The sequence below is a fragment of the Pseudozyma flocculosa genome, assembly GCF_000417875.1.
Source record: "Pseudozyma flocculosa PF-1 unplaced genomic scaffold scaffold00012, whole genome shotgun sequence".
Taxonomy (NCBI): Eukaryota; Fungi; Basidiomycota; class Ustilaginomycetes; order Ustilaginales; family Ustilaginaceae; genus Pseudozyma; species Pseudozyma flocculosa.
In genome coordinates this window covers 374,706-394,336 of record NW_006920880.1, presented here as the reverse complement: position 1 = coordinate 394,336, position 19,631 = coordinate 374,706, and the positions used below count along the sequence as shown (strand labels likewise).

At 65.3% G+C, this 19,631-nt stretch overlaps 4 protein-coding genes across 4 annotated transcripts; all 4 read right to left on the bottom strand.

Moving 5' to 3' along the window:
• Window positions 1-145: 145 nt before the first annotated feature.
• Window positions 146-1,905, bottom strand: PFL1_03874 (uncharacterized protein; the record flags this gene model as incomplete). The annotated part of the gene is made up of 3 exons (XM_007881397.1): window positions 146-169; window positions 294-1,047; window positions 1,169-1,905. The coding sequence occupies 3 exons, from the start codon at window positions 1,903-1,905 to the stop codon at window positions 146-148; spliced, it is 1,515 nt and encodes a 504-aa protein (XP_007879588.1).
• An 838-nt stretch (window positions 1,906-2,743) lies between these two features.
• Window positions 2,744-5,996, bottom strand: PFL1_03873 (uncharacterized protein; the record flags this gene model as incomplete). Its single annotated transcript, XM_007881396.1, has 4 exons — window positions 2,744-3,226; window positions 3,340-3,713; window positions 3,818-4,079; window positions 4,155-5,996. The coding sequence occupies 4 exons, from the start codon at window positions 5,994-5,996 to the stop codon at window positions 2,744-2,746; spliced, it is 2,961 nt and encodes a 986-aa protein (XP_007879587.1).
• A 412-nt stretch (window positions 5,997-6,408) lies between these two features.
• Window positions 6,409-9,564, bottom strand: PFL1_03872 (uncharacterized protein; the record flags this gene model as incomplete). Its single annotated transcript, XM_007881395.1, has 1 exon — window positions 6,409-9,564. One exon carries the CDS (start codon window positions 9,562-9,564, stop codon window positions 6,409-6,411), a length of 3,156 nt encoding a protein of 1,051 aa, XP_007879586.1.
• A 1,092-nt stretch (window positions 9,565-10,656) lies between these two features.
• PFL1_03871 (uncharacterized protein) lies at window positions 10,657-14,605 on the bottom strand (the record flags this gene model as incomplete). The annotated part of the gene is made up of 3 exons (XM_007881394.1): window positions 10,657-13,589; window positions 13,808-14,320; window positions 14,536-14,605. 3 exons carry the CDS (start codon window positions 14,603-14,605, stop codon window positions 10,657-10,659), a joined length of 3,516 nt encoding a protein of 1,171 aa, XP_007879585.1.
• Between the last annotated feature and the right edge of the window lie 5,026 nt (window positions 14,606-19,631).

Here is a 19,631-nt window from a genome sequence, read left to right as displayed (position 1 = left end):
GGCCAGGTGGCAGAGGTCGACGGACGTCCGCCGGCATTCAAAGAGGCAGCGTAGATGTAGCGATGATGTCTATTCGTTTTCCGGTTGTTTCTTTTTTTTCTTCGTGCAATTCCGTGAAAGTTTTCGGCCGGCCTGCAGCGTTGCATCAGGCCCACTTGCCCAGCACCGACTGGAGGGCGGGCGATGGCAGCAGAGGGGAAATGTGGCAGAGCGGGACGAAGTCAGCACACGATCGGGGCAAGGTGGACTGTGAATGAAAAGACGGCTGGACAGGGCAGGGCAGGCAGACTCACCATGGCAGCCGCACCGGCCGTGACGGCGAGGACGGCGGAGATGGATCTGGCGTTGGACGAGTTGAGCATGCGCCTGTTGTGGATAAAGTCTACGCTGATGAGTTCGACGAGGGCCGTGTAGATGAGGATGCCGGCCGAGATGGCGTGGAGGGTGCCCATGGCGATGAGGGTGGGTTTCGAGTTGGAGTTAAAGTGGCGCCGGACGCCGAGGCCAATGGCGATACCGGTCGGCGTGGTGAGTGCGTATGCGGCGGCCATGATCATCTTGGTGGGGAGGGAGGTCGAGGAGCGGGGGAGGAGGGCGATTCGGCTTCCGAGGGCGATGCCTTCAAACAGCTGGTGGAACGTGATGGCGATCAGGAGCGCGATCCAGCCTGACCCGGTGGCCGCGCCCAGCGTGACGCCAATCAGGATCGAGTGGAAGATGATGCCCGCCTCGAGCATCCACAGATCGACGCGCTGCACCTTGGCCGCCGCTGCGTCGCCACGAGCCTGCGACTCCGCGGCGGCCGGAGACGTAGCGGCGAGGGCTGCACCTGCGCCTCGGCCACCGTCGCCGCCCTTGGACTCGTCGACGTCGAGCGAGGAGGTGCGCGTCATTCCACCGTCCTCGAACACGTCCGACGACGACGACGACGACGACGCAGCGAGCGCCCGGGCCCGCACCGACTTGAGAAGGAAAAAGTCGACGACGAACACGAGCCAGATGGACGCCATGGCGATGGCAGGGGCGGTGGATTCAAACTCGAGCTCGCTGTGCGATGGGACGAGGGGGGGAGGAGGGACAGCAGGTGGTGGGCAAGCGGCGGTCAGCAACACTTGCATGATGGTGCAGCTCCGCAACCCTCTTCCCTGCGCCTTTTTGGCGGACTCACCCCACACACTCGTTGGCAAAGTAGAGGACGGCATGGCTGAGGAGGTGGATAAAGGCGGTGCTGAGGATGATGCCCGTTCCGAAATGGCGACAGACGAAGAAGAGCTTCGAGAGGAATCCTTCCGCTTGCAGGCCGTCGACGTCGCCGCTGCCTCCTGCTGCTGCTGCTGCTGCTGCCTCCGGGCTCGACTTGGAGGTACGGCGTTGGAGGAGGATGGGCAGAAAGGTGCCCGTCGACGACGACGCGAGCAGGATAAAGATGGCAGCGACGTGCAGGCCCAGGTCGTAGTTCTGCAGCGGAGCCAGGCCGCAGCCGTACTGCGCCGAGGGGCCGTGTGCGTGTCCCGCGTGGTCGTCCGAGTGTCCGGCGTGGCTGTCCTCGCCCTCGATGCTGCTGCTCTCCGCCTCTGCCTCTGCTTCGTGGTCGTGGTCGTGCCCCTCCTCGTCGACGTGACCAGCGTGTCCCTCGTGCTCGTCTTCGTGCTCCGCATGGTGGTCCTCCTCGTCGTGTCCGACGGTGGCATCGCCCGCGCAGTCCCAGTGATCGCCGTGCAAGGTACACTCTCCCCTCCCCGTCGGAGCCGGCGGGATGGCGGAAGTGAGGGTGGGTCCAGGCGCGGTCGTGGGTGTGGGTGCTTGGCGGGGTACGATGTCGGCGCTGACGCTCCCGCTTGCGCTTGCCGCGAGCAGGAGGGAGGCGAGGAGAGGGAGGGAGGGGCAGAGGAACGAGGTGCGCATCGCGGTGTCGTCGGAAGGGGGGAGTCGGGTGGTGTCGATACGCCGACCGGGTAAGGGCAGCGACAGACACCGTCGTATCTATATACCGGTGCGGCCGCACCAGGCTCGTTGCCCGCACCGAGCCGTCGCCATACCGAAGAGCCGAGGTGGCAGGACGACGACCTTGTCGGTCACGATACGCGTCGTCCTAGCCTGCCTGTGCCGGGACCGTTTGTCGTCGGTGGCACCCCTCTCGCTGTTTGCCAACACTGGCCCGCACCGAAGCGCACCGGCAGCGGATCGGAGAGGGAGGATCCGAGGCGAGGCCGTCAACTAGCTGGACCTCGGTGGATCGACGTAACCGGCAAGGTGCTCAAAAATGCGCCGTGCTGGTGGTGCAGACATGGCAAGGCGAGGCGATGGAGGCAAGTCGAGGGAGGAAGAGGAGAGCAGGCAGGCCGGGAAGGAGGCCCGGGTGCGCCGCTGTCAGGTTTGGCCTGGCCTGATCAGGGCTTGGCGCCAAGACTGACCTGCGTGGCCTCAAAGGGCAAGCAGCAGGCAGGCAGGCAGGCAGGCAGGGCAGACGGGCCCTGTTTTGGAAATTCGACATCGAGCCCCCGCTTGCCCGCCTGTCGCGTGCCTCGCTCCTTGCTCACTCGCTCGCTCGCTCGCTCGTCTCGTCTTCCCGACCTCGTTCGGGTCGGATCCAGCAAGCAAGCAAGCAAGGGCATCTGTCGGCATCGATGCCTGCCTGCGTGTGTATTGCCACGACCGACCGCGCTACATAACCTCCAAGGTCCTCCAGTCCTCCGATGGACAGCATCCGCCCACCGGTCCACCCGCGACACCCGACCTGCTACTACTTTCTCCCTGCCCCCGCCGCCGACGACGACGACGACGACGACGGCTGCTGCTGCTGCTGCTGCTGCTGCTGCTGCTGCTGCTGCTCGACGAGCATCTTTGTCCAATCAACAGGATCCCACCACCTGCGAAACTCCCTCTTCCTCTGCTCCTGGTCGCGTGCACCCAGCCGCCTGGGCTTCCTCCACCGCCTCGGTTCCAGGTCGAGCTGGTTGCCGATGATCTCGGCCGCAAACCAGCGTGGAAAGTCGCCCCCGCTGCGCCCTCCTTCGTCGACGTCGAACGCGTTGCGGCTCTCGTGGTCCTGCATCGCCCCGTCGGCCTTTTCAATGACGTGGCCGTAGCCGCGCGTGCCGCGGTAGTCCCACTGCACCATAAAGTAGGGCAGCTGCGGCACCATCGTGTTGCGGAACCCTTTGGCGCTAAAGTCAATCACCTTGGCGTTGGTCGACCACTCGTCTTCCACCATCGATAGCGATTCCTGTGCGAGTCGACCACGTGCAAGGGCGACGGGGGAGACCGGGGCAGAGCGGATGGCGAGGGGTGGTCAGACACGCGCGCTCGCCCGACGTTAGCGAAGCCACGGCTGCTCACCTTGAAGATGCCAGGCAGCACGTCCATGACATCGTTGGGCACGCTGACGGCCTCAATGAGCGTGTGCTTCTGGTGCTTGAGGCTGAGCACCGTCTCGTAGAAGACGACCCGCTCGTTGCGCCCCGCGGCCGCCTGCATCAGGCACTTCATAAAATTTTTGATCTCGTCCCACGTATCCTCGTCGGCCTCGAGCGAGCACAGGTGGTGCTGCATCGGCACAATCACGCAGTGGCCCGGCGTCAGGCTCTCGTACTCGGGCAGCGCCAGGTACGCCCGCGTGCCGCTCGAAATCACCGTGGCCCGCGGCGGCGTCGCCCCCTCGTCCTGCCAGCAGTAGATGCACGTGTCGAGCACCTTTTTCGTCTTGGCAAAGTCTGTCGAGCCGGGAGCGGGGTGGAGAAGCATCGAAGAGAAGGCGAGCGAAGTCAGAAGGCCGATCGCTTCACGGCAATAGAGGCGCCGACGCCGCGCTGCTCACCTTGGATGGCAAACTGCCGCTTCATGGCGTCCGACTTCATCTTTTTCCGAGCCAGCCTCTCGGAGTTGTCGTCGATGTAGTCCTCGTCGTGCTGGTAGGCTGCGTCGTGCATAATGTGGCTCGCCAGCTCGGCGTCGAGGTCCTTCTGGTCTTTGGACCCGCCGCCGAAGCGCTCCTGCCGCACCAGGTCGGCCAGCGTGACGCTGTCGTCGTCGGCATTGTACCGCAGCCTCTCGCCCGTCTTGGCGTCGTGCGTCTCGAACTGAGCAGTGCGGTGGCCAAGGGTGTCAGCCTCTATCGCCTGCCATTGATCGAGTTCCCGGCTCTCGCATCTCACCTTTTCCTTCTTGCGCCGAGCGCCGGGCCGGCTGGCGTTCGGATCCTCGTCGCCGGGCGCACCGGTGCCGACGTCGTAGAGGCGACCTCGGCCGTCGAGCGTCGGCAGGACCTGGACCTCGGTCACCTCTGCGTCGCCTGCCTGATCGCCGGACGCCAAGGGGCGAACGGCACTAGTTGGTCCGCTGGTGCTAAAGAAGCCAGCGCCCCGGTCGCCGCCGCTCCTGGCGCGCGCGCTCTCGCGTTCGTACTCGTCCTTGAGCTCCTTTGCATTGGCGGCGCCCATGAGCTCGGCCCTCATCGCCTTGGCCTGCAGCTTGTTGAGCTCGTTGGCGCTCAGCGGCGGCTGCGTGTTGGCGTCGCGCGCCTGGCTCTGCTGCATGGCGTGGCGGGTCGCGTCGCTCGATGAACCGTCGGCGGCCGCCGCGGTATCGTCCGTCGTCGCGACCGTGCCCGCCGCATCGACGCGCGGTTTGGTGATGACGGGCGTGAAGACGCTCGGGATGGGCGTGCTGGGCTTGGTCGATGAGTCGCTGCGGCTGCCCGGTGTGTCGTAGCCGCTCTGCCGGAAGCTCGTGCCGCGAGCGACGGGTGCAGGCGTGGACGCGAGGGGCGTCGAGGGCATCGAAGCCTCGCCGGGCCTGCGGAAGCTCTGGCGGCTGCTGGGTCGCGACGGTCCCGCGCCCAGGCCAGCCGCGGGTCCAGGCGAGTCGGAGAACATGAAGCTTCGCCGCGTGACGTTCTGGATCGGTGTCCCCTTGCCCGCTGCCGCGGCGTTGCTGCCTGGACCGCCCTTTGGTTTGCCTTTTCCGTCGCCCTTGCCCCTGGCGCGATCGCGGTCGTCGAGAAACTGACGCTCCGCCCTGGCCTCGTTGAACTCGTCAAGGCTGGAGTAGCGCTCCAAGGCGACCTGCTCGACGGGCCGTCGTTCCTCCTCTGCCGCCTCGTACACCTTGCGGAGCTTCATCATCCGCCACTGGTGGCCGGGTGCCCCGTGCTGGGGGCGCTGGCGGGGCTGTTCGGCGTACTCGTCGACCGACTTGCCCTCTACGAGCTGCGTGTTGAGCTCCCTGCTGCTGATCTGGAGCTTTTCCGGGTCGGGCTTGTCTTCCTTTGCCTTGCGCTTCTTCTCCCTCGGTTGGCCTAGGTTGGAGAAGTAGTTTTGTTCGATCCTGGCCCGGGCGGCAGTGGCGTCGGTGGCGTCGTAGTCGTCGCCCTGGTACCGCGTACCGTCTGCCTGCGGTGCGCTGAGCATCCAGTCGTCGCGCTGCAGCTTTGTCTCGGTGAGGGCGTGGCCGGGCAGCGGTGCAGGGTGCGGGTCGCGCGAGGGGACCTGCTTGGAGGTGAGCGAGAGCGACTCGCTAGTGGGGATGTAGTCCTGGGGTCGATCCAGGGCGAGGTCGAGGGCGTCTGGTGGTTGTCCGATGTCGCCAGCATTGTCGTCGTCGATGATGGTCTGGCGGCCGTCGTCGTCGGCTGTGCGCCTGGTGTGCCTGCTGCTGGTGGTGCTGCTGCTCGGGCGCCCTGATTCATCCCGATGGCTGCGATGGTGCGAGGAGCGGTGTCGGTCTGAGCGGTCATCTTGGTCGTGACCCTTGCGCCTCTTTGTGTGTCTGTCGCGCGAGTCTCGATCGGCGGAGGGGGAGCCGGGGCGGGACGGGGAGCGGGAGCGGGAGCGGGAGCGCGAACGGCGCGAAGACCTGTGATGGGAGCGGCGTCGGTCTGAGCGGTCGTCGGTGTCCCTGTCCCCGTCCCTGTCCCTGTCGGAGCGGTGGTGGCGGTGTGAGGAGCGGTGGCGAAAGTGCGAAGATGCCTCTGGGTGATCCGAGTTGGCGGGTGCCATTTCGAGCGGGTGCGCGGCAGATGGGGGCGGCGGGTGGGCGATGATGGTGCGGGCCCGGTGATGGAGGGTGAGAGTCAGGAGGCAGAGAGAGAAACAGGCCCAAGCCGACATCATCGACAGAAAGTCGCCTTCCGCCGTGCACCAACGCTTTGCGTGTGGAGGCCTGCTGGCTGGCCGAGCTGGCTGCCCAACCGTCAGCCGACATCGGACATCGGTCTGCCATCCATCGCCTCGTCGTCCCGCCTCACCTCGACCCCCACCATACGACACCCCACCGCCACTAATGATACAGCCCTGGCCAGACTGCTGGCCACACATCGCCTGCGCGCCAAAATCAGCCAGCCGCACCAAAGCAGAGAGGGACATCGGACATCGTTCGATTACCAACATAGCAGCACTCTAGGGAAATGGCCTAGTACGGCGACGGCTCAAACGCCGGCCAGCCCTTGCGGCTCGGCGTCGCCGTCGGGACGCGCATCTCGCGCGGGAAGAGGCCAGACAGCCGCGATCCGCCCGCCACGGCCTTGCTCATCCGCCTCGCCTCGGCCCCCGTCGGCGCATCCGGCCGCGGCGCCTGGCCCGGCTTGGTGATCAGGCCCAGGCTCAGCAGCTTGGCGTGCTCGTCCGGGTGCCGGCGGTTGGGCGCCACCCGGTAGGTGGCCGACGCAAACAGCCGCTCGTCCTCGTGGCGCAGGTCGTCGAGCGCAGCACGCATCCGCTCCTGCTTGCGGTTCAGCCGCGCATTGAGCTCCTCGCGCTGCTCGCGCTGGAACAGCAGCCACGCACGCGTAATCGTCGAGTGCACCTCTTCCGACGCTTCGCCGTACGGCAGCACGTCCGACGCCCGCGTCGCACCCATCGCAGCGCGCTCGTTGTCCGTGCTCGGCGCGTTGGGGAACACAATCTTCTTGATCGCCTCGGTACGGCTGTCGGCCGCCGGCGGCACATAGTTGGGGTCGTTGGGGTTCCTCGATCCGCCACCGGCCGACTTGCCCGCCTGCGTAGCGTAGCCACGCGCTCCGCCCAGCGACGACGACGAGGCGGCACCGGAGCGCGAGCTCGAGGCAAAGGCACCGGCAGGCGCCGCAGCGGCACCGCGCGCCGCCCTCGCCTTTTCCTTGATCAGGTTGAGCGCCGATCCGGCGCGGATCCAGTCCAGGTGGGCCGCGCTGAGTGTGTGCTTGGTGGGCAGCTCAAACGTCTCGCGCACCGTCTTGCCGTCGTCCTCAAACTTGGTCACCCGCAGCTTGACCTGCGTGTCCAGCGAGCCGCCCGGTCGGATCAGCTCCGTCAGGTTGACCGTCTCGACCAGGTCGCCGCCGCCGATGCGCAGGTAGTCGTCCTCGTTCTCAAACAGCAGCGTCAGCACGCCCTGCTTGCGCAGGTTGGTCTCGGCGATGCGCGCGATGCTGCGGGCCACGATGAGGTTGCACCCGTAGAAGCGCGGCTGCAGCGCCGCGTGCTCGCGCGCAGAGCCCTCGCCGTAGTTGTGGTCGGCCACCATCATCCAGGGCTGCTGCCTCGCCTTCCACTTCTTGGCGACGCCGGGGATCGTGTCCGTCTCGCCCGTGAAGCAGTCGTGGGCGACGTTGACGGCGTCCAGCTCGCCGTTGGTGGCGCCGATGAGGGTGTTCTCGGCCAGGTTGCTCAGGTGGCCCTTGTACTTGAGCCACGGCCCGGCGGCCGAGATGTGGTCGGTGGTGCACTTGCCCTTGATGCGCAGAAGGCAGCGCATCGATGGCAGCTCGTACTTGCCCTCGGCCGCCGTGGCGGCAAAGGGGCTGTCAAACGGCTGCAGCGGCTCGAGGCGCGAACTGCTCGGGTCGATCAGCACCTCGGCTTCCGGCTGCGGCTCGGGCACGGGCCGCGGCAGGTAGCCCACGTCGCCCTGGGCGAAGCCCTTGCTAGGCAGCACGTCGCTCGACGGCGGCTCAAACTTGAACGGCTTGCCGTCCGGCGCCGTCAGGCTGTCGGTCATCGGGTTAAAGTCGAGGCGGCCGGCAAAGGCCATGGCGGTGACGATCTCGGGCGAGGCGAGCATGTTCCACGTCTTGGTGTTGCCGTCGTTGCGGCCGCGGAAGTTGCGGTTGAACGAGGTGAGGATGACGTTGTCCTCGCCCTGCAGCTCCTTGCGGTTCCACTGGCCGATGCAGGGGCCGCACGCGTTGGCGAGGACGCGGGCGCCGACGTCGCGCAGCGTCTGCTCGATGCCATCGCGCTCGACGGTGGCCCGGACCTGCTCGGAGCCGGGCGTGACGTCAAAGCTCGCCTTGACCTTGAGGCCGCGCTTCTTGGCCTGCTCGGCCAGGCTGGCGCAGCGCGCCATGTCGGCATAGGAGCTGTTGGTGCAGCTCCCGATCAGGGCCGCACTCAGCTCGATCGGGTGGCCGCGCGACTCGGACTTGGCCTTGGCGACAAACTGCGACAGCGGCGTGCTGAGGTCCGGCGTGAAGGGGCCGTTGAGGCAGGGCTCGAGCTCCGAGAGGTTGATCTCGATGCGCTCGTCGTACTCGGCGCCCTCGTCGGCGCTCAGCAGGCCGCGGGCGGCGGCGGCCTCGGCGCCCCTAGCCACCTCGGCGCGGCCGGTGGCCTCGAGGTAGGCCGACATGGCCGGCGTAAAGGCAAAGGCGCTGGTGGTGGCACCGACTTCGGCGCCCATGTTGGCCATGGTGGCCAGGCCGGTGGCGGGCAGGCTGGCCAACCCGGGACCCATGTACTCGACAATCTTGCCGGTGCCGCCGCGGACGGTGAGGCGGCCGGCGAGGTGGAGGATGACGTCCTTGGGCGTGCACCAGGGCGAGAGCTGGCCGGTGAGGTGGACGCCGAGGGCCTTTGGCGCGAGCAGCTCCCAGGGCGTGGCCGTCATGGCATCGACGGCATCGGCGCCGCCAACACCGATGGCGAGGCAGCCGAGGCCCGAGGCGTTGGGCGTGTGCGAGTCTGTGCCGAGCATGAGGAGGCCGGGCGCGGCGTAGTTTTCGAGGACGATCTGGTGAATGATGCCGGAGCCGGGTCCCCAGAACTCGATGCCGTACCTGCGGGAAGCCGACTCGAGGAAGTCAAAGACCTCCTTGTTGGATGCGATGGAGCGCTTGAGGTCGGCCTCGGCGCCCTCGTAGGCCTGGATGAGGTGGTCGCAGTGTACGCTGCTGGGAATGGCGACGCGGTCGAGCCCGCAGGTCATGAACTGGAGGAGGGCCATCTGGGCCGATGCGTCCTGCATGGCGAGGCGGTCGATGTTGAGCTTGAGGTACTTTTTGCCGCGGACGTTTGTGGGGTCCTTGCCGACGCCGGCGAGGTCAGCCTGGGCGTCCTTGAGATGCGAGTAGAGGATCTTTTCCGAGAGGGTGAGCGGGCGTCCGAGGAGGCTGCGGACCAGCTCGAGGTTTTCGAGCAGCTTGGCATAGGGCGGGATGCGCGAGGGGTGGAAGGTGGGCACGCGGGCGTCTGCTGCGGGCGTGGCATAGGTGCGGCGGGCTGCGGCGATCGAGGTCGAGGTCGATGAGCGGAGCACCGATGCAGCGCCAAGGGCGCGGCCCTGTTGCGCCTTTGCGAGGCGGGTGAGCATGGCGGGCGTCGGCCGTCGCAGGGCGGTGCGTGCAGAGGGAGCAGCGAGCAGATGGACGGCGAGAGAGAGACAGAGAGAGAGAGAGACAGAGAAGGGCGAGGGTAAGCGCAGGGAGGCGCGAGGGCCGGTCGCGCGAGGTCTATAGCGTGGCGCCAACGAAGCAGAGGGGAGGGCCGGAGGTTGTAGGCGGTAGGTGGTGGTGGTGGTGTTGGTGGTGGTAGCAGGGAGCAGCAGTCTCTCTGGCAAGCACGCGAGCAGGCCGGCAGGTGGGGGGAGCGTAGGGTCAAAGGCCATCCCAGCAGCTCCCGGCAAAAGGCCGCGAAGAAACCAGACAGCGGGCGCCAGCCCAACCAGCGACCCAAGCCGAAGGGGGATGGAAAAAATCCAAATCGCACGCCAAATCGGGCTAAGAAGTCGCCCGACCTGCTTGCTTCTTCAGCCAGACGGCCTACGCCAGGCCACGCCAGACCGGGCCAGGCGGGCGCGGCCCATTACAAATCCGCCAGGCCCCGCCCGCAAAATCAATTTCAGGAGGCCAGGGCCAGGGCCAGGGCGAGGCGAGTCACCCGCTCCGCTTTCACCCGCCGCCCGCCGCCCGCCACCCGCCATCCGCCATGCTCATCCTCCTCCTCCGCCATCGGTGCCGTTCCACACATCCCGCCCACTCCCACGATGCCCGACACCGCACACTTTCCCTCTCTCTATCTCTCTCTCTCTCTTTGCTCATGGTCGCATCGCTTCTTTGGATTTCAACGGTGACTCGTTCTAGGTAGGCCATCTAGGCTGCTGCTCGTCATCCTTGTCGTGCTAGTCGCCACGGTCGTCCCGGCCCGTGAGCGGACACTCATGGCTCTCTTGCCCACCTCTTCTATATGTCGTTGTGGTCGTCGATGTGCGGCTTCTATGGTTCTGAATGTGGTCTATGTATCGGGCCGGATCTGGGTGTTTAATGCTGGTGTGGAACGGCTGGTGTGGAACGGCAAGGCGGGGTATACGTTGGTCGGCGGCGTGGTGCGGCAAAGGCCCGGTGCCATGCCAGAGGGCGAGGCTGGCCAAGACGTGGCCGCGGTGATTGTCGATCACCTGCGAAAGTCATGCGTCCTGGTGGTCGTCTTGGTAGCCCAACATGATCATCTGCATCGGCGTCAGGTGCGGCGGGCCGACCTGACCCTCGGCTCCGGACTCCAGGCCTCGCGCCTCGGCGGCAGGGTAGCTCGGATGGTGATGCTCGAAACCGTCCTGCTGGTGCTGGTGGTCGTGGTGGTGGTGATGGTGATGATGGTGATGGTGGCGCGCGTCTGCGTGCTCGTGGTGGTCGTCGGCGAAGGCCACCTCGCGTCCTCGCGAGAGCTCGACGTCGCGCTCCGCTTCCGATTCGCCATAGACGCTGGCCGAGATGGGCTCGCGCTCCATGAGATCGCTGAAGCTCATCATCGTCCTCACTTCGACTGGCGTCGACACGTTGATGGGCCCGTCAAACCTCGGCGGCGGCAGGTAGCCCTGGTGCTGGAGGTGGTAGGCGTCGCCAACATGACTGCCGCCGCCGCCGCCGCCGCTGCGCATCGCGTGCATCGCTGAGCAGGCGTAGCCGTCCATATTGCCTCCAGGGCTGGGAAATTCGAGGTGCTCGCGGAGCATCGTCGAGCTCCTGGACCGCGTCGGCATCGGCTCAAGGTACGAGCCGTGCTTGAAAAGGCCCGCGGCCGATGCAGCCGACAGAGGAGGAGGCATGTCGATGCTATCCGACATCGACATCGACAGTGGCGACTGCTGCTGCACCGAGTACCGGTGCGCCGTCGTCCTCGGCTGGTGCTGCACCTGCTGCTGCTGTTGCTGCTGCTGCTGCTGCTGCTGCTCAGCATGGTGCTGCTGCTGATGGTGGTGAGGTTGTGGCTGATGCTGGTTCGGATGCTGGAGCGACGATCCTTGCTCCTCGACGTGCGGATGAGCAGGGTTCGACTGGTAGAGGGCACTCGGGCGACCAAGAATCTTGGCCTCCCGTGGTCCGTCCCGCACCTCGTCGCGGCTCTCCTCGTACATGGAGCGAGAGCTGGATCGTCGATGGCCCAGGCCCATGTGGCGAAGGGAGCGCGGATCGTCGACCTGGTGGCGGTCGTCGGCGACTCCGCGCTGGCCGGGCGCCTTTTTGCCGATCGACGAGATCCAGTCGCGGGCAGCTGCGCCCAGTGTGCTGCTCGAGAAGCTCTGGCGCGTCGGTCGCGCCTTTGCTGGTCCCATCTCGGCGATGCTCGGCAGGCTGAACTGGAAGACCGACTCTTCGTCCTGGGCGGCGAAGTCGACTCGACCCTCTCGCTCTCGTGCGCTGCTCCTTCGGTGGCGGCCGTCCTGCACCGTACCGATGCTGCCATCGAAGGCATCGCCGTCCTCGTGTCCCTGGGAGAGCTGCGACTGGTGATGGTGACGCTGGTGGTGATGAGAAGGAGCGGGAGGGGCGGGCTGAGCGCGAGACTGCTCGTGGCACACCGGCTCAAAGCCTCGGAGCAGGCCGTCGGCGTGCAGCGAGTGGACAGCCGCCTCGGTGGCACTGTGAAAGAGGTCGGCGGAGTCGAGAGGGTACGGCACCTCTTCGCTCGGTGCAGTGGCCGTGCCCGCTTGGCCAGACACGGCTGCGACGGGCGTGGGTGCGACCGAGACGCTGCCAAACGCAGTGGCAAAGCTGGTACGTCGAGGCGCCGAGACAAACATGGGCGAGACGAGGGTGGGGTCGGTGAACATGTTCCAGTGCGAATACTCGCCCAGCAGGTTGGCCGTGTTGGGCGTCGAGGGCATGGCGGTGCGCGGGCGCGTCGCGGCCATCCGGTCAAGCTGCTCGCGGTGCAGCGAGAAACCGCCAAACGTGGCCGAGGGCAGCACCTGGTCGTCAAAGGCGCCAAAGTGGGATCGGTGAAGCTGAAAGGGAGCCGGTCGGGGCCTGCGCTTCGACTCCGTCGAGCCGGCATCGGCCGGGTCCTCGGCTTGGTCGTCGTTGCTGTCCAGCAGGGGGTCGCGCCAGCCGTGGGACAGATCGACGTGCCTCGACATCGAATGCATGGTTTCGAGGGAAGGCTGGTCGGGCAGCCCGGCAGGTGTCGCGGCGGTCAGGTTGGCCAGATCGAGGCTCTGGAATCCCTCGGGCGGAAGCGAAGACGCGCGTCGTCCGAGTCGCAAATTGCAGGCGGCCGCCGAGGCGGCGGTGGCCGTGGCCGTGGCCGTGATCGTGGGCGTGGCGGCGGCTTCGCCCGTCTGTAGGGCCGGCGCGATGTCCCTCGACGTCGAAGCCGAGCCGATGGCCGAGTAGTTGTGGGCAGGCATCAGGTGAACCGGCTCGATGTGGACAGCCTTTGCGGCTTGATCGACCGCCTTGGCAGCCTTGACCTTCTTCGGGCGCACCTTGGCGGCTGCCGTCTTGCGCCTGCGCTCCTCTGCGCGCGCCTTGCGCTCGGACGCCGCGGCCGCCCTCTGCTCGGCCGTCATGGCCGAGCCGGGCTCCCGGGACGTGCTGGCCTCGGCAGGCGTCAGGCGACCCCCGGAGCTGCTGAGGATCATGTTGGCAATCTCCTTGCACTGCTCCTCGGCGTTGGGGAGCTGCTTGAGGTTGCGCTTGCGCGGCTCGGCCTTGCGCGTCTGGGGCTTGTACGTGTAGTCCGGGTAGAGGCGCTGGTGCTCGGCGCGCTCCTTCTCGGCCAGGTCGTGCCAGTAGCTCTTTTCCTCTTCCGGGGTGTTCTTCCACACCTCGGAGACGATGCGGCTGATGTTGCGGTGGTCGCTCTCGACCTCCTTCGGGATCACCTTTTCAGAGACAAAGTGGCTGCGGAAGAGGATAAAGGCGTTGCGGGGCCGCTTGACGTGGTCCGGGCCCTTTTTCTTGGCGTGCGAGACGCCAGGCCGCTTCGACGGAGGGAGGTAGTCGGGATCGCGCACACGCGGCTTCCGACCAGTCTTTTTGGGCGCCGACGACTTGGCCAGCTTGATCTTTTTAAAGGCGGTGCCTTGACGCGCCTGGTCGGCGGCGTCGATGCCATCTTCTGAAGGTGGCAAAGTGAGGAGGGGTGCGGGAGGCAGACGACAGGACGAGGAGGCGCAGAGCGGTGAGTGGTGGCGGCTCGATGTAGCCTCGTGTGCTGATGCTTCCGGCGGCCGTGGGAGGATGTTGCGACGGCATCGCCACGAAGCGCGCGGCCAGCCGAGCTTGCGGCTAGGCGCGACCCTAGAAGAGCCCCCCGACGACGCGCCCGGCACTTACCTGGCGTGGGGGCGATGGCGACGGCGTCATCACGTTGTCCCTCCTCCAGCCGCGGGTCGAGCTCGTCGGACGATCCTGCTGTTGCCGTCGCTGCCGTTGAGTCTGCGCTCGCCGATGAGGCGAGGTGAGAAAAGGTGGCGTGGAAGCTTGGAAGGACGTTCCAGTCGTCGAGCGACATGTCTATGCTGCCAGGCTCTGCAGAGGTCGGTTGTGGGGCGGTCCACGATCGGACTGGTTCCGCTGTGTCCAGAGAATTCCCCGACGACGACGACGACGACGACGACGGTGTCGATGCTGATGGTGGCAGCGATGCGGACGAGGCATAGCTGCCGTGCGCAGCGTGCGAAACGTCGCCGAGGGTACGGTCGTGAGAGGAGCCCGTTGGCGAGGTGACCTCGGCGGTTCGGCGAGAGGTGGCGCGCTGGAATGCGGCCCGGGTGACGATGGCGGGTCGCATAGCGGCAGGCTCGAGCTGAGCTTTGCGCTTGCGACGCTCGGTGAGCAAGGGGAGGTCTGAGCGGTGAGGGGGGGATGGTGGTGAGATCAAAGGGGAGCGAGGTGGCAAGGAGAGGTGAGCAAAGTGTCGTCCCAGTCAGACGCCGACCCTCGCGCTTGGCTGGGCGGGAGCGGTGTAGATGTTGGTGCGCGAGCTGAAGTCTGCCGGGTCGAGATGAAGTGGGCATTCCTTGCCCGCCTGCCCGCCTGCCCGCCTGCCTGCCTTTGCTCACCAATCGATCTGGCGAGGCTGAAGCTCGATGCTTCGGGGCTGAAGGCCTGCTGAAATGCCACACCGGCCATGGCCGAAGGGGACTGATGCCGCAGGGGGAAGGGTCCGTGAAGGAGGACGATTGCTGGACGAGGCCCGGCAGGGCGATCAAAGGGAGAGGTGGGTGAAAAGGCCGGGTTGGCGAGGTCCAAGCGTCGACCACACTTTATCAAGGCTTTCAAAGGGGACTCGAGAGAGGGCAGCACAGACAGCTAGGCAGCGTTGGGATGCGATACGTCCGCGCCAAGATGGGGCACCGAAGTCCTTCCCCTCGCTCGCCCTTTGCAGAGCGACAAGGAGAGAGCGGCGTCCAGCCAAGGCCAAGAAGAAAGGGAGCAAGGCGCGCGCGCGGGTACATCGGAAGCAGATGCGCAACAATGGCGACCGTGAGCTTAAAAGCTTCGACGGACGGAAGGCCCCTGCCGCCGTCTCACGGTGGGGAAGCAGCTCACCGATGAGGCAGGTCTCCTCTTTCCGCGCTGAGCGAGGGAGGCGTTGGGCAGCACGGGTACAGGATGTCTTGCACCAGGTAGCTCGATAGGAAGGTTGGCCAATCGAGGGGCAGGGAGTTAGCCCTGGTGGGATTTGGCCGTCAAGGGACGGCGAGAGATATACATACATATGGACGAGGGATCCGTCTCGCATCGCTGCAGCCTGCACCGGAGCAAGGCGCCTTGATTGTGTCCAGAGTTGCAACCTGAGTCGCATACACACCCATCCGCCGTGACGAGGTGCACCGGCGCATCGCAGCGCCTGCATCTGGAAGACAATTGTTGCGAGGGATATCGGGGTCAGAGAAGGGGCTGTCGCAGAAGACGAGATCCAGTCCATGTCATAGCCCCTGCTCCAACCTCTATGCAGCGAGCCGGCCAGGAGAATCAACCCCGGGCGGTCTGGACGTCACCGTTTTGCCGTGCTGGATGGTTTGGTACCGCCAGTTCAGGGACGCCCGTCGGCCCTCGAGCTAAGTGTGTGTGGCCTGGTCAAAAAGCTGGCACACGCGGGTGGTTCAGCCCGTCGAGGGACAGCGCTCGCATGCGCTGCGTTCAGGTGCTTTTCGGAGGCAGAGTAGTTACTGTACAGTACAGTATGTACGTACGGATCCAGGGAACGACGTTGAGCCCGATGGAGGTCGCCGGTGGGCAAGGCGCCCGTCGCGACGTTCGGGTCGGCCTGTCCCCACCCGGCGCCCGTAAGACAGGATGCTACTCGGCTTGAACGGCGCTCGCTGCCATCGCCGCCCGCCAGCTTGAAATGTACATATGTACATGGGCACGGGTGAAGCAGGACTGCCCGGCCGTGGCTCGACCGTAGGTTCGTGTGCGCAGGGTGATCTTTGACATGGCACAAGCAGCGCCACAGCAGCCTTTTCCAGAAGCTGTCATGTCACGCAGCTGGCAGGGCAGGCTTGGTCGCGGCCCGAGTTGGCGGTGCCGTTCGACAGCCCGACCAAGGGTGCGAATCTTGAATCGATGTGCCAAGTCCCTTTGTCCTCGTCGCGCCGCCAAGAGACCATCCTCGCGTCCCCTTTGTTCAAACAGAGGCCAGAAGCTCAGCCCGGCCGGGCCGGACGCTCACAATCGATCAAGGAATCGCAGGCCATCCTCGGGTGCCCTTCTGGGGCCTTTGGCGCCAGAACACGACAGCTAAGACCCGCTGCAGCAGGAACGACCGGCCGGTCGGAACGGAACAGCTCGATGGCTGCGCAGCGAGATGGATGGTGAGTCTAGCACAGTGTAGTCTAGTCGAGGCCAGCAGTCAAGGGGGCACGGCAACCCAACGATGGTACTGGACCCGCGCGTGTCCAAACTCCCGAGTCATTCGGTCGTGCACGTACGTATTCCCACAAACGACGAGCAGGGCTCCCTCACAGAATCATCCGAACCAGGGCGGGCGCCCGGTCCTATACGTACAGCGGTACGGAATGAGTACGGTGTGTGCATACATAGAGCCTTTGCGAGCGCAGCATGGCCCAGGGAGAGAGCAGGGCCGCTGGCTGCGATGCAATGCCGCCGCAGGTCGGCCACGGCGCGGCTTGTCACGGCAGAGCGGCAGCGTTGCGCTTCGTCGTGTGCCTCGCCTCTCGTCGTGTTGCCTCGAGGTGCACGCCATTGTCGCGGCCAGCCATCGGGGCGACGCGCAGACTACTGAACCTCCTGGATCCGCCGAGACAGTCTTAGTCGTTCAGTCAGGCTTTCCGATGCCGATGGCCGCGCCGGTATTCGACGCCCATGCGCAACGATCAACTGGACCGTTTGACCACACACAGGCAAGGACGAGCAGGGAAAGACGGGATGGGCAAGGCATACTATGGCCGGCTCCGCAAGTCGTCGACCTGCCGAGATTCGATTAGATCCAACTGGCTCATGCGACATCGGCAAGTGATTGGCGCCTTTCTTTGTCGAGCGCTGGAAGAAGGACGAGCTCGTGTCCGCCTTCTACTTGCAATCAGCGCCACACTCTGTCTCTTCTTGAGAGCTGGGTCAGAGTGGCTCGGGTATCAAGGCCACGCCAACGTCCAGCAGTGCGCGCCACCCTGCCCTTCCCTCCGTACTCGCGCAAGATTCGTGTTCCGGTGCCGTCAAGACGCCCGAGAGATGTCGCGAAGGGTACGGCATCCCTCCTGCGTTGCGTGGCCACGGCGATGTCGCAGATCTTCTGCGGTCTCGGGCCAACCTAGCCAGCCGCTGCTCCTCGAGGCCGCTCCCTCTTTGGTGTTGTACAATCACGTCTCCACCGGAAGAGCTCAAGACGTAGCGGCACATATGTAAACATGTCTGCAGTCATGCCTTTGCAGGCGATCCAGAGTGATAGACAACAATGGCTGGGACGGCCCGTTCACCGTAGCAGCTTATCGCGCTCTCGATCGGCATCAGAGCCGCGGACATCGACAGGTCCCGCAAGAACCGTGTTGCATGGACCTGCCTGTACACAGGCACACATGTACATGTGCCACTGCGCGCGAGGGGAACCGCCGTCTGTACAGCGCCCCGGTCTTGGTGCGAGTCGAATCTGCGGCGCCCGACCCGAGGTACCGTACGGACAAAAGGGACCGACGCCACCTTGTACTACTCTGCTGCTGCACGTACCTGCCGGTCACTTTCGACGTAGGACAATATACATATGTAATGCTGCTGTGCACGACGATGGTGTGCAGTAGTTGCACAAGGAGGAGGTTGGTGCGGGGGGCCAACCCGGGCACTGCGGCGACTTCGTATCAGGGTTGTCTAGATGCCCCTCTGCTCCTGAATTGCCCGCCTTCCTGCCTTCGCTTCGCTCTGGATGTACATATGTACCTGCCTACCTGCTTGCGGATCTGGAGCCGCCCTCTCGACTTTGATCCCTCGATCTCTTGTTCTCGTCGGATCGCATGACTGCTTTCGCCGCATCCCTTCATCGTGACACTACTGCGCCGTCGCCCAGGTGACAGTTCATGCTCTCCCTCGTCCTGTCTCTGCAGTCATTGGGTCCAGAAAGACACGTAGTCGAGCATATAGCCGCTGCAAGGGTCGGTTTCGTGCTCTCTGTCGATGCAACACGTACAGTCACGGCACATGCGGAGGTGCAAAGAAGGCGGTGGCTGGACATGTGATGGACGAGGGCAGGTGGTGGCCGGGTCGGCCGCATTGAACAAACAAAGCGCGCGCCGCCAAGCCAAAGAATCCTACCGTCGCTCGTCCACGGCCTCTCGCGTTCACCTCTGGTACGGTATGGTGTGTACAGGCGCAGGCACAGCGAACCCGGTGGAAGAGTCGAGAAGGGGTCCCGGCAACATCCCTCGACAACGCACCGTGTATTCTCACGAGACGGGTGTCGAAGCGTCCCCCCCATGAGGTTGGCCCAAGCTTTGGTCGGCGACAACTTCATCTTTCCCGATCACGCACAACAACGACCTGACACGGCGGCACTCGCCGGACATTCTCTTTCGCCTTGTCTTCCCACGCATAACAGACGATCGACAAACCCGACGATTGGCAAGGAGCCACGCCGCATTAAGTTACCTGTACCGTTCGCCGGTAACTTACCGCGTCTCCGTATCCGTTACCGCGGCTTCGTGGGATGGCGCTAGCACAGTAGCTGGCGCATCTCGGCATGTTTGTACCGTACCGTACCGTGGCATGGCGCCCGGATCTCGTGCGGACTTGAGGCCTCCGTCGAACACGGCGGCAAGGTCCAAGACGGCCCACGGTGCCCTTTGCTCGCTCGGGATTCTGACGTCGACTCGCTCGACACTGCCCGGGGGCCCCGTCGATCCGTCTGCCCTTCCCGTGTCTCTGTCCCACCGCACCGCACCGCACCGCACCGCATCGCACCATACGTTGGTCGGAACGGCACACAGTCCATTGTCTCAAGATCGCCCTCTACGTGCTCCCACCCGTCATGATATTCTCCCTCGCTCTGCGGCGGTTTGCGCCGAGCTGCAAGGTATCGTCCGCTCCTTTCCTCGCACCGCCAGCCAATTATAGAGTGCGAGGGCGAGGTAACAAAAGGCAAATAAGCCGCTCCGCGCGCGCGCATCACGTCCCGGCGAACCCTCGCTCTCTTTCTATTCTTGAGCATGGCATCGCATCGCCTTTGTCCTCGACATTGATCTCGACCTCTTCACTGCACACATCGCACGGTCAACGCACCGCCGCATGCGCCCGGCCGATTCAGTTTGACGCGTACCATCACAATGTCTGGCCGCCTGGTGCCCACCACGACCGGCGAGGGGCGCCCGAGAGAGCTGTATGCAAGCAGAGTCGGTTAAACCGGCCGCCGCACCGTGGTTGGCGGGTACAGGGTGGTTGAACCGCCGCGGTGCGACGCCAGACGGCTGCCCTGGCCGAGAGACGTCGGTCTGGGCCGTCTCGACGGGCTCATCCATTCGCTCGCAAACGTCTCCCCCGTTTGCTCCTATCTCCGACCGCCGTAGCGCTCCTTCACAAGCCCGACCCCGACCCCGACGCGGAACCTCGACGCAGACCTAGGCGTTATTGCCTCTGCCTACCAAGCTCGCTCTCTCCTTCTCTCATGGTCGGCCGGCCTTGCAACTCCCATCCCATCCCCTACTTTGCG